The sequence below is a fragment of the Prionailurus bengalensis genome, chromosome D2 (assembly GCF_016509475.1).
Source record: "Prionailurus bengalensis isolate Pbe53 chromosome D2, Fcat_Pben_1.1_paternal_pri, whole genome shotgun sequence".
NCBI lineage: Eukaryota > Metazoa > Chordata > Mammalia > Carnivora > Felidae > Prionailurus > Prionailurus bengalensis.
Genome location: NC_057351.1, coordinates 46,087,700 through 46,101,599, shown reverse-complemented (window position 1 = coordinate 46,101,599; position 13,900 = coordinate 46,087,700). Strand labels below are relative to the sequence as shown.

The 13,900-nt window shown below is 48.1% G+C and overlaps 1 protein-coding gene across 7 annotated transcripts in view; it reads left to right on the top strand.

Annotated features, from left to right (window-relative positions):
* ARHGAP22 (Rho GTPase activating protein 22) overlaps positions 1 to 13,900 on the top strand; it is a 171,290-nt gene that overhangs the window by 23,704 nt on the left and 133,686 nt on the right. Inside the window, exon 1 of one of the 7 annotated variants that reach the window (XM_043596811.1) lies at positions 5,171 to 5,834. The exons of 3 other annotated variants lie outside the window; for them this stretch is intronic. In XM_043596811.1, the coding sequence (XP_043452746.1) occupies positions 5,801 to 5,834 (34 nt within the window). In that variant the 5' untranslated portion in view covers positions 5,171 to 5,800. Of the gene's footprint in view, positions 1 to 5,170; positions 5,835 to 13,900 lie in introns of those variants that run through there. 3 more of the 7 variants (XM_043596815.1, XM_043596813.1, XM_043596816.1) reach the window with 3 other exon arrangements.

The following is a 13,900-nucleotide window of genomic DNA, read 5'->3' as shown; positions in this document are numbered from 1 at the left end:
GCCTCCATGTTCTGGTCTCAACCCTCTTACTCTGGCCTGGTGTGCCTGGGTGGTTTTACAATGCCCAGTCCTGGATTCTGCATCTTTGTCCTGATTCTCTGGCCAGGATCCTTGGGCACCAAAGACCCAGAAAAGTAGGAGTCCAGGGCTCTAGATCCATTCTGGGGGCCTGGGCTGTAGTGTGTGGCCAAGACTGAAATTAAAAGCCAAGCTAAACATCTGAAGGAGGCATTGGGCCAAGGACAGAGACAGACATTGGGCCTAAGGCAACAGGACTGAGGCCAGGGACAGTGGGCCACGCAAGACGCCCTGCTCTCTGGGACAGTGAGTCTTGCAACACCCAAGTGCCCACAGGCTAACCAAGGATACGTTCAGAGTACCAGCAAGGCAAGGCCACCAAAGTGGCAGAAAAGTTCACCTTTGATGAATCCCACACGATCAGCAATTAAAAAATCTAGAAAGAATACTTTAAATTCAGCATACTGTTAAGTTTTGTTTATAGTTTATATTTAAATTATGGGTTATAATATTTAAATTATGGGTTAATTTTTAAATTATGGGTTGATCCTGGGTAATAATTATGGGTAATTTAAATTTTATATATTTAAATTATGGGTAAGGTCTTCATCAGCCCTGGCAAGAGGCCTTTTAGAAGGTTCCTGTGGCCTCAGGGATGGGTAATGAGAGAGATAGTAAAGGTGCTGACTCTAACCATGGGGCTCTGAGCAGGGAAGGGACCCTGAAACAGGGTCCAAAAGGGTACATCCAAGTCTGGTAGGCAAAGAAGGGCAGCCAGAGGGTATATCTGGTGGGAAGTTCAGCTAAAGTAACAAAGGGGACCAACTAGGTAATGACTCTCCCTTTCATAACCATCCAAGATATTTCGAGGTTGACAGTGGGGGCTTGGCCTCACTAGCCGTTCAAGGGCTCAGACTACAGGGCTTCTCCCTTCTCCTGCATGGACTTCCAAGATGGCGCCAGAAAAGGCAACTGAGCATGGAGGATCGTTGGGGCAAGGAGTCCTGTGGGCCACAACTAGAGGCGGCTGCATCACGTCCTCTCCTAAACAATGGCCAGGGCACAGTCACACCGAGTGCAAGGAGGCTGGGAAATGGAGGGTATCTGGGCATGCCCATGAAGGAGGGGAGAACAGATCTGGTGGAGAGCTAGCATTCTCTGCCCGCAGCAAAGAGTCGTCAGCCGAGGCGGCGGCGGGCACGGAGTCAGCAGGGGAGGAAATGGTCAGAGGTGTGCTGGCAAACACCTAACAACCGGCTGCCTAGAAGGAAACAATGTTAAGTCCTGATTGATAACGTTTACTGATCTTCTTGATGTAAATACTCCCACCACCACCAGTTTCAAACTACCAGCATGATTGCTGGACAAGGAGTTGCCAAGAGATGTGAGTAGCCCTGCAATATATAGATCAATTGAGTTCTTCGTAGAATCAGAACCAACAGGAGAGATAGATAGATAGGTAGATAGATAGATAGATGATAGATAGATAGATAGAGATATAAAATGTATTATAACATTTATAACATATCTAAATATATATAATATATTTATATGACATACAAAATCGACCCTCACAATAGTATTTTCACCATGCATTTATAAAAGGTGCAAATAACCTTAAGAATGTAGACACTATTGAAATGTGGGAACATAATTAGGAAGTGATGTGTGTTGAGTGTGTATTCCCTTTGTTTTTAATATAATTTAGTTCGCTGTTTATAAAATTAAGCTTATAACATGTAATTTCTAATGATGTCTGTTAAAATTGCCAAATTCCTGAAAACTTAGCTATCAGCTCTCACTGGCTTTTGCTACTGGCCAGCTGGTCCAGCACACCACTGGGATGGACAGGAGTGACGTGCCAGAGAGCTGCAGCGTCAGCCTCCTGGCAACAGGGACAGAGAGCACTAAAAGCAGGAAGTCAGAGGACACTGGTGCTGGTGACCGCTGAGCAGGCATCTCAGACTCTGCAACCGCGATGTTTTCTCCTTCTGCCTCCAGAAGAGCACACTCTGTCCTCCGTACAGCTTCCGGAACAGGGGAGCAGGGTTCTGCTATCCATATGACATCTCGGTAAAAAATAGAGAAAGGCTCACCCTCCTGCCAGCAGATCCCTCGAATGGCGCTAGAACACAGAGCTTTGCCAGCAGAGCCCAAACCCAGCCCTACTCCCCCCTCTACTGGACACCGTTATACAGTGCACAGGCCATACAACAGTACCCGTGGCTCTGTGTGGAATGGAGCAGTCTCCCGGTGAAACTTGGGATAGAGGCCCCTTTCCATTTTCTGAGTGGGAGATTGGCGAAATGTGTCCCTCCCTGAGAAGACTCCCTTGGGATGACAGCAGGCAAAGACTGCCTCTGGTGTCCCCAAGCTCACAGATCTGCAATTATCTCCTAAAGTAGTGGTTCTCAACCCTGGTCACATGTTGGACCACCAGAAGAGCTTTTACAACTCCCAGTGACCAGTTTACATGCCAGACTATATAGGACCCAATGGCAGATGGGACACAGGTGTTAGTTTTCAAAGCTCCCCAACATGCAGCCAAGGTTGAGAACCACTGATGTGAAGCCATCTTGGCTCCGGTCAATGACACTGGGTTGGGTGACCACCTGACCGAGAGGTGTGCATTCCAGCGGATGCCTTTGAAGAGTTCTACCCTCCCAAACCTCTCCACTCACCCTTCAGCGCCTAGCCAAGTCTGGCCCACAGCAGCGTTAGGAAATGGCGAAATGATGCACGCCAGGGAACTGGAGAAGGGAGACCCAGGACCACTGGGGCAGGGGCAGGGCAACGGGAAAGAGGCCATCTCTCGGTCTCTACTTCTACGTGAGGGCTGTATCTTTCTGCCTTGGTCTCAGTCTCCTGCCTGTAAGTCAGGGAGTAGTCTGTTCCTTCAAACAAAAACTGATGCAAGAGGTCACCACGTTCAGCAGATCTCCTTGCCCCATTCTTGTCCTCATCCCACCTTCCCTCCTTGAAGCCTCAGAGGGACCTAGGGGCTCCTAGGGCCCTGTGGTACGGGCTTTGTAAACAGCAAGAAGGAGGGGACACTAATGTCCCTTCCAGCTGGACTCTATGGCTCCCCTCATCCAGAGGAGTCCTGGGAACTTGGTCTGAGGGCAGAGAAAAGGAAGAGCTACGTTGTCCCCATCCCACCCCTGTCCCCCATCATTCTCAGGTGCACAGTCCAGAGTAGCTCTTGCCCTGGGCCCAGCTTTACTTCTGGGTTTGAGCCCAGAACCTCTGTGGTTTTGTCTGAATCCAACACTGATCCCAGGAAAATCAAGAGGGTGAGTCCAGCAACTTAATGTCATTGGGGGAAACAGCTGCACAGGAAAAGCACCCGGGGGTCGATTCTTAACCAAAACAAGTGTGAGTGGACCCAAACTGAATCCTCAGGGCATTTTCGTGCCTCTAGCTTGGAGGACGTGGTCCAGGCTGCATTACTCACAGGGCTTCATGATTGCTCAAGACGTTGTCACTGACCACGGGACCTCACCCTGGGACCCTGATGTCAACATGAGATTTTCCAGATCTGTATCCTCCCCAGTGCTCCCCAGTGGCCTCTGTCCCAGCCTGACCCGGCCTCTACCTGGTCTGAAAGGAAGAGGAGGGCAATTCCATCATTCAGTGGTGTTTCTTGGGTCTGTCCCCCAAGCCAGTATTCTTCATAGAGCTTGTGGCCTGAGTCCAGCCTGAGGCTCAGGGCTGGGAGTGCCGGAGGGATGTGGGGCAGTCTGTGAGACACAGATAAGAGCCCTGGGGAAGTGTTTAATGGCTCCTGCTGGTGGTAGAATCGGGAGAGTTTTACAGGGAACTTGCTCAGAATGATCAGGCTTGTGTAACTGAAACCATGAGACAGCACACTCCAGAGAGAGGGAGACGCTGGTGCAAAGGCACAGGGGCACACGGGCTGCACGTGCACATGGCTGTGTGTGGTAGCATGCCCAGGAGATAGGTCACAGACGAAGGCATGGGCAATACCATGAAAAGCCTTGAATATTATATCAAAATACTTATTCATCTCTTCTGAGGGGTGGCCGAGGGCCAGAAAAAGTGACTTGTTGCTGAGTAAGACAGCTTTGTCTCCAGGCACTCTGCTTTCTCCCTGCAACCTGGCCTTTGGGCCTCCCACATCCTGGTGAGTCCTTGACCTCTGCAATCCTCTCCTCCTCTCTGTAGGCCAGACTTGTCCTCTCTAGCATGGATTGCTGCAGGGCCTCCCAGTAGACCCCTAGCCCCCAGAACTTCTGCCCATCCAGGTGCCAGAGTTGATTCCACATTAATAGGACATTTGGGGTTCAATAGACATGGGGGCACTCTGAGGATCAGGGAGGGAGCATGGCTGTTCCAAGCAAAGTGGGCATCATTGAGACCCCTCATCTTCAACTGTTACAAGGTCCACACAGCACTCAGGCTCAAAAAACAAACACAAAAAACAAAAAACCCAGCCCCAGGCACAAATGCCTAACCTCTCATGGGGTCATTTAAGCGGCACAAAGGCTGGTCCTCACCATCCAACAAGTTCCTTGAGGGAGTCAAAAACTGCTCACACGAACTGGTTGGAATTTAGGGATTTAGAGAGACTGGCATCATAGAAAACTATCAGCTGTAGACACACAGCCCTGGATTCACATTCCCATCCTGACTGTATTGTATGACTTTGGGCAAGTTGTTTAACATTTATGTGCCTTATTTTCTTTATCTGAAAAGCCACGACAATAGCACCTGCCTCGGAGAATTTGAGAAGTATGTGATATATTGAATAGAAAGCACCAGCCTAATGCCAGACACATAGTAAGCACCTAATAAATGATAGCTGTTAGTGTGACTGCATTTCTTGGGCACTTTTGAGGCTCTTGAGGCTGAACTCCCCAGAAGCCCCGCTATGCATTCTTTACAGTTGTTAGTATTAAACAGTTAGCAGATTCACTACTCAGTGAACAGTTTTTGAGATCTTACTAAGTGCGGGCCCTGAACTTCGTGTGCATCCTGACTCCTCTCACCTTGTTAAAGCAGCAGAGACATTCCTAACACGCATCCCTCTGCTTGCTGGGCCCATTCAGTAAGGATCTGAACACCGCCCAGGCTGCAAGCTCCTTCTAAGACACGCCTGTCTTTCACAGTTGAACCTTGAGTTCCTAAACCGCCTGCAGGAGACATCAGGCGGAGCAGGTGCCATTAGACGGACCTGCCCGTTCCCCCCCAAGAGCGCTGTCCCCGGGGACCTAGGCAGGACAGGCGGGCCTCGGCGGGTATTCCCTGCCTCCTCTCCGCTCCGCCAGCGCGCGCGCTGGACTGGCCCTCCCCGCGCAGTGGGCGGATCCGTCGGGAGCCGTCCGACCCGCCCGCGGCTGGGCCCCGGCTGTACCGCCCTCCAGCTCGCGGACGCGCCCCGCCCGTCCGCCCGCGGGGAGCCCAGCCCCACGCGCCCGGCTCCGGGATGAGCAGTGCCGCGTGCGCCCCGGGGCCGAGGGACAGCCAGGCCGCCCCGCCCTGGCCCCGAGAGTGATCAGCAGCCGTTACCGAGCCTTTTCATGGTTCGCTTGGATGGGAATTAATTCTGGGATGGATAAATAATGCATTGAGGTTCGCGTAGTCCAAGGCAAGCCTTCGGTCGGGAGCAAAGGAGAGGGAGCCAAGGGAGTCTCGCCGGTAAAGCCAAGCAGCCATGGGGGCCCGAGCGGGGCAGGAGGGGCAACTGGGCAAGAGGAAGAGAAAAGGGAAGTGGATGACAGCATGATCGGCACAAGGACGCTGGCCTGGCGGCTTCTGAAATATGCTGAGCCCAAAGATCAGGCAAGCCAGGAGGGGTAAGTCCAACTTCCTGGGGCGGATCTGGGCACAATGTGTGTCTCTTGGCTAACACGTGCAGACACTTAGCCGGCTGCCACACTGGGAGTCAGATGAGGCAGGCATTCCAAAGGCATCTTCCTGACGGACATGCCTTCCCAATGAGGCTCCTGGGGTCTGTGGGGGTCACACCGGAGACTGCAAAAGGGCAGTAGCCATGTTAGTACCCAGTCGATGTTCAGCCCTCATCCAGTATTCTGTGTTTTGCTGAGTTCCTGGGTGGCTCAAAGTGACCAGGTGACAAGTTGGTGAAAACTTTGTTCCTTTACTAAAAAATGCAGGACACTCAAGATTTGCCCTAGCAGCCAAGACAAAAGTGGCCCTCACTAGGGAGGGCCGTATCCTGGTTTCTGGAGACGGCCAGGTCCAAGTGAGAACCCTCATTCCTGTGGCCTGGGAGGGTGTTCTGTAGAGCCTGAAGGAGCCACCTGGGCTGGGCTGCAGGAAGCAATTCCTCATGCAGGTCCCATGGGGAGAACGCCTAGGAAGCTGCACAGCCTGGAGATGAGGGTGTGAGGGCAGAAACTTAGAGATAAGTAAGAGATGGCAGTCTGGAGAACCTTGCAGGGATGATCTTGCAGGACTCGGCCACTGCCCCAGCCAGCCCATGTCCCTGCAGAGTGGCTTGGAGACTCAGGACAAGTCCCAGGACTAGGAACAGCATCTTCCTAGGGATAGCAACTTCTTGGCCAGAGTGTCATTTTAGATGAGAACATCTATCATTTAAGAAAATAGAATGTGCCTGAAAAGGTGGCCAGTGTTTGGGGAGGGCTGAGCCTCCCTTATGAGCAATGACTATGAGGACAGGTGGTTTAGAGGTGGGTCGAATACCTGCCTGGGGAGCTTGGAAACAGCGTGTCTCTCCCCATGTGTGTGTGTGAGTGACAGGGACCCTCCAGCCCCCCGTGAACTCATGGGCAACACACCCATCTCATTAGCTTCTAACAGATGACTACTGGATGGGCTGGCCTTACAGAGCATGGTCACAACTGTCAGGACTCTTCCAAGGGGTGCTCCAAATGGATGATAACCTGTGGACCCTGGTGGGCAAAACAGGCTGTGCATGGCTCTGCTGAGGGGTGGGAGTGCAATCTAGTGACCAATTAAAGGGTTGGGCCAGGCCATGCATGCACTTTGAGAAAACTTAAGTCTGTCCTCCCACCTGTCTAATGTGCTAGCCACTGGCCAGATGTGGCTGTTGAGCCTTTGACATATGGCTAGTCCAAATTGAGAAAAACACACACTCGATTTTGATGACTTGGCAGAAAAAAAGAATGTAAAGTATCTTAATAATGATTATATTGAGTACATGCTGAAATGACAACATTTTGGATATATTGGGTTAAATAAAATACAGCATTACATTTAATTTCACCCGTTTTTTTTTTTTTTACTTTCTTTTAAAGCAGCCACTAGAACATTTACAATTACAATTGTAAACCCTATATGGCTCACATTATATTTCTATCACACCGTACTGGTCTAGAAAGAGATCGGGGCTTCAGCAAAGGGGCTCTCAGGAAGCCAGCCTTTGAAATCCCGAACTTCTTACAGAGTTGTCCTAGGTCAGCGGTTCTCAGCCAGGAATGATTTTGTGCCACCCCGCAGGGGACCTTTGGCATCGTCTGGAGACATTTTTGGTTGTTCCAAAATGCTAAGGTGGAGGGACACTCTGCTGGATGATATTATCTGGTGAGATATGTTAAAAGATGACTTTTATGGTACCGCGTGTCAGCTAACTACTTACCCACAAACATGTATGATCATAAACTATGATAAGAAGCATTCTAAGAGCATATACTACAAACGTAGCATCCAGAGGAAATAAGTGGTACTTGAGCCGTAAGCTGGGAAATGACAGGGAACTAACTAGGCAAAGAATGGTGGAAGGTAGAGGCTGCCTTCTAGGTGAGGAACAGCATGTTCAGGCGCTGTGGGAGGGGAGGGGCACACAGGAATAGGAGGCTGAAGCTGGGGGCAGGGAGGGGCAGCAGGCACAGCATGAGGCCAGAGACCAGGTCCGGAATTGGATGATGCAGGGTCAGGCTTGCAGTTTGTTAGGGAATAACCCCCCTAAGGACGTTTCTGGAGCAATACAGACCAGAATGTGTGTGTGTATGTGTGTGTGTGTGTGTGTGTGTGTGTGTGTGTGTGTGTACCTGTGCACACCTTAAAGAAATTGGGCTGTGGTAGAAAGAAGAACTTACATCAAAATTCATCTCCATTGAACCTGTTCGGAGCTGGGCAGGATACATGTTATAAACACAGCAAGCATACTATGCAAATCACAGCACTTGATATCCAGACATTGCCTTGTCCAGACTGCTCCAGACTGTTGGTATTCCAGATATCCTTCCAGGCTGTGCCACTATGTGGGTACACTGGGTTGCATGAAAAAAACTGGGGTTGCTTTTGGGGATAGTTAATAAAATCAGCCTCAGCCAGCTCAGAAGCCTCTGGGGTCTGGCCAAAAGGCTGCTCTACAGAGAGGGTCTTCCCAGGCACCCTTCTTCAGAGTCAAGTGGGCTGTTAACTTCCTGGCAGGCCCCCATCCAGGCCAGCCCTGTTGGCAAAGGCTGCCAACACCTGAAAGCTGTCCTCAGGTCTCTTTCCTATGGAGGGGGGAAACGTCAAGAATGAGAACCTCTGAGGGAGTGCCTACGGTCACTTAACTTGCATATAGAGCTAAGTTTGGCCCTCTGTCATGCCCTGATGGAGCTCACTTTCCAAGAAATTAGAGGCAGAAGAGGCAGATATCAACATGGGACACACACACACACGCACACGCACACACACACGCACGCTTGCACACCAGCATATACATAAGAGGACAGTAATAATTCATAAAATAGAGAGGCACCCAAGCTAGCTGGAAGAGGCTCTAAATAGGCCAGTGGATTCAAATATTGTGCTTAGTTTTAAGTGCATCACACAATTCAGACTGACTTCAGGAAAGCTGTCCAGATTGGCTCAAATCAGCATAAAGTGGCCATTAATACAGTATGTGATTTTAGCTTGCCATTGCTTGCTTAGGACCAGTTCAGACTCATCCTAGCTAGTCATGGCCTGTTGAAGTGAGCCCAGGCTATTTGGAACCAGGGGTGGCTCCCTGCTCCCCGCCTGGCTCCAGAGGTCCCTTCCAGGGGCCCTTCCCTGTCGCCTTGCCCCAGCAAGCTCTTCCTCCCCTGATGCCCATTTCCATATTCCCAGAGTGGGAATCGAAGAGAGAGCTTACCCTGCCCTTGCCACTTTTCCCAGAAGAAAAATAAGATAAATTCATTAAAACCCCATGAATTTATTACATATACAATGGAGCAAGTTACAAGTCTGTGTGTTTTGTGACACTAAAAGTTGCCATTTCTTTTTCAAGACAGAAAATAAAAGCATAAGGCAGGTGCCTTCTCCTCTGGGAATAGGAGAGGAGGAGCAGCAGAGCCTCGTGCCGTAGCTCAGACCCACTACCACATTCTGTGCACACTCCCTCCTCTGCTCACACAGCCCCTGGGAACACCTGGTTAGAACCAGGTCTGTCTCCCCACCTCTCCAGCCGTAGGCAGAACAGAGCCCCCAAATACTTGACCGCCATGCAGCCCCAGCTGGCTCCAGATTGTTCGCCTTTCTGAAATCCCACTGTAATGGGGTTGCGTCTTCAGACATCGGGATGTTCTGTCAGTCTTGCTCGAGGCTTGTTGTTCTGGCCTCGCCCTAGTTTACTAGGATGAGGGATGGGACGCAGACCTGTCACTTTACCTCCCAAAGAGCTCTGGACTCGGCCTGTCTCACTCATCCTCGTGCCATCACCCACCTGCAGCCGTCATCATCTTTCACCTGGACTATACCAATAAGACTGCCTCACTCTCACCCACCTCATCCATTCTCCACTTCAGAGCCAGAGCTATCTTTTCAAGTGTATATCCAGCCATAAACTCACCTCCGGCCTCTTCCCCTAGCCCCAGCTTGGACTTCTGCATTGCTCTGTAGGTTAAGAGCCAAAGCCTTTACCATGGCCCACAAGGCCCCTCTTACAGTCTAACCGGTGGCCACCCCTCCAGACTCCTCTCACTCTCCAGGCTCCAGCCACACTGGCCTTCTTCCTGTTCCTCAACTGTCCCATGGGCCTCCTACCACAGGGCCTTAGCATGCCATTTTCTCTGCCTGGAATGCCTCTCCCTTCTCTCTCTCTGTCTCTCTCTCTCTCTCCCTTCTACACACACATGCACACACACACGCAGGCATACACACACACACACACACACACACACACACACACACACTCTCCTGGACTCCTACTCACTCTCAGCTATCGATTCAAATAAGGGAAGGGAAGTCCTCACTTGAGGACTTGAGCCAGGGAAGTCCTCCCATACTCTCCAATCTCAGCTAGGTCCTCTGCTGCATGCTCTCCTTTCTTTCTTTTTTTAACATTTATTTAAATTCAAGTTAGTTAACATACAGTGTAGTATTGGTTTCAGGAGTAGAATTTAGTGATTCATCACTTACATATAACACCCAGTGCTCATCCCAGAAGGTGTCTTCCTTAATGCCCCTTGCCCATTTAGCCTACCCCTACCCAGAACCCCTCCAGCAACCCTCAGTTTGTTCTCCGTATTTAGGAGTCTCTTATGGTTTGTCCCCCTCCCTATTTTTATCTTATTTTTCCTTCCCTTCCCCTGTGTTCGTTCGTTGTGTTTCTTAAATTCCAAGTATGAGTGAAATCACTTGGTATTTGTCTTTCTCTGACTTATTTTGCTTAGCATAATACACTCTAGTTGCATTCATGCTGTTGCAGATGGCAAGATTCCATTCTTTTTGATGGCTGAGTAATACTCCAGTGTGTGTGTGTGTGTGTGCCACATCTTCTTTACCCATTCATCAGATGGTGGACATTGGGCACTTTCCATTAATTTGGCTATTATCAATAGTGCTGCTATAAACATTGGGGTGCACGTGCCCCTTTGAATCCGCTTTTTTGTATCTTTTGAATAAATACCTAGTAGTGCAATTGCTGAGTCATAGGGTAGTTCTATATTCAACTTTCTGAGGAACCTCCATACTGCTCTCCAGAGCAGCTGCACCAGCTTGCATTCCCACCAATAGTGCGAAAAGGTTCCCCTTTCTCCACATCCTCACCAACACCTGTTGTTTCCTGAGTTGTTAATTTTAGTCATTCTGAGGTATGAGGTGGTATCTCATTGTGGTTTTGATTTGAATTTCTCTGATGATGAGCGATGTTGAGCATCTTTTCGTGTGTCTGTTAGCCATTTGGATGTCTTCTTTGGAAAAGTATCTATTCGTGTCGTCTGCCCACTTCTCCACTGGATCATTTATTTTTTGGGTGTTGCGTTTGGTAAGTTCTTTATAGATTTTGGATACTAACCCTTTATCTGATATGTCATTTGAAAATGTCTTCTCCTAGCCCATCGGTTGCCTTTTAGTTTTGTTGATTGTTTTCTTCGCTGTGCAGAAGCTTTTTATCTTGATGAGGCCCCAGTAGTTCTTTTTTGCTTTTATTTCCCTCGCCTCCAAACATGCTCTCCTTTCTTTACAGCATTTACCTTGGATTATAGTTGTACGCTTCCAGGTGGGATTTTCTGATGGCTATCTGTCACTCCACTGGACTGTGAGTGTCCTGAGGGCAGGAACCGTTTCTGGTTTTGAATATCATTATACTTCAATGCCAGGCATCTGAAGGACACTAAATACATATATTTTGAGTGAATGAATGAATGAATGAATGAGTGGTAGAGAAAGCATTAGTCTGGGAGGCTGAAGCACTCTGCCCTAACTGATCCGGGTCCTTAGGAAAGTCAGCCCCTCCTGGACGCCTGGGTGGCTCAGTCAGTTAAGTGTCTGACTTTGGCTTAGGTCATGATCTCACAGTTTGTGAGTTTGAGCCCCACATTGGGCTCTCTGCTGTTAGGATGGAGCCCACTTTGGATCCTCTGACCCCCTCTCTCTGCCCCTCCTCTGCTCATTCTCTCTCCCTCTATCTCTTTCAAAGTAAATAAACTTAAAAAAAAAAAAGGAAAGTCAGCCCTTCCTTTGACTGACTTATACGTTCAAATATTTTCCCAATTTGTTGCTTGCCTTTTACGTTTATATTAGGTCTTCCCCCCAGATATACGGAAGTTCTTAGTTTTTATGTGATCGTTCTGTCAATATTTTCTCTTAGAGTTTCTGCCTTTGTTTAGAATATTTCAGAATAAAATTGATGTTGCTATTAAAGAGGCTCTTTCTTTTAGAGGAAATCATTAAACTAATGAGCCACGCTACAGCACCTTTAGCTATCTTTGTTAGCAAGCGTATCAATGTCTTGGGAGCCTTGATGAATGTGCAGAGCCTGGTCAGTACTTTGGGGATGGAGCGAGAGAGCTCTATGAAATGAAGGACTTTCAGTGGCCTCATTGTTCTCGATTCTCCCCACAGGAAAGTAAGCCAGCATTTATTGCGTGTCCTCCAAGCTCGAGGAGTCTCCACTACACTTACGTAATTCTCATAACTATACTATGATGAGGCGTCAGTGCTCCCATGTGAACAGATGTGGAAGGAGAATCACGGGTGCCCTGCCAGCAAGTGGTGGCCTTGGTATTCATGTCTGTCTGGTGCCGAGGCTTCTGAGCTCCCTCCCCAACCCAGTGTAGGGATCCACACCACCCAAAGACCACTGAAGATAGCACTGCCTGTCCCCAGCGGAGCTATAGATTCTTTGAGTAATAAGATGCAGTGATTTATTTGTATTTATTTTAATTCCAATGTAATTAACATACAGTGTTATATTGGTTTCAGATGTCGAATACAGTGATGCAACAATTTTATAACGTGACTCAGTGCTCATCACGACAAGTGTCCTCTTAATCCCCTTCCCCTATCATCCTTTCCCCTCACCCACTTTTCCTCTGGCAACCACCCGTTTGTTCTCTATATTTAAGAGTCTGGGTTTTTGCTTGTCTCTTTTTTCCTTGGTTCATTTGTTTTGTTTCTTAAATTCCACATATGAGTGAGATCACATGGTATCTGTTTTTCTCTGATTGACGTCTTTCCCTTAGCATTTATATACTCTAGTTCCATCCTTGTTGTTGCAGATGGCAAGATTTCATTCTTTTTTATGGCCGAGTAACATCCCATTCTTTATCCATTCATGTATCGATGGACCCTTGGGTTGCTTGCATATCTTGGCCATTGTGAATAATGCGGAAATAAACACAGGGCTGCATGTATCTTTTCAAATTAGTGTTTTTATTTTCTCTGGATAAATACCCAGCAGTGGAATTACTGGATCATAGGGTAATTCTATTTTTATATTTTTGAGGACACATCACGCTGCTTTCCACAGTGGCTATACCAGTTTGCATTCCCACCAACAATGCACGAGGTTTCCTTTTTCTCCACATCCTTGCCAACACTGTTTGTCTCTTGTGTTTTTGATTTTAACCATTCTGATGTGTGAGGTGATAGCTCATTGTGATTTTGATTTATATTTCCCTGAGGAGTGATGTTAAGCATCTTTTCGTGTGTCTGTTGGCCATCTGTATGTCTTCATAGGAAAAAATGTCTGTTCATGCCTTCTGCCCATTTTTTTATTGGGTTATTTGCTTTTTTGGTGTCGCCGTGATATTTTTAAGTAGATGCCCACAGCCTATGAACACATGGAGACTGAATTTAGACAGTTGTTGGAATATTTAAGGTTGAATTAATAATATGTAGTAGAAAACTAAGCAAAAAAAAAAAGACAATTATGAACTCCAAGGAAAGCAAAAAGTGATGTGTGAAAAGAAAAATTGTTACAGTATACTACATAGCTCAATTGGGACTATCAATTGCACAGTGCAAATTAACAATGCAAATTTGGCATGCTGATCAAACCAAATTATAATATAACTATATTGGGAAAATGGAGTGGGTGTGTATGTCTGGTAGGGACAGGAGAGTGAAAGAAATAAAATCTTCACTTTCCATAGCAAGAAGACAACAAATAATAGTTAAAAAAGAAAAATCACGAAGTGACTTGGCATGAAAACATAGGTCA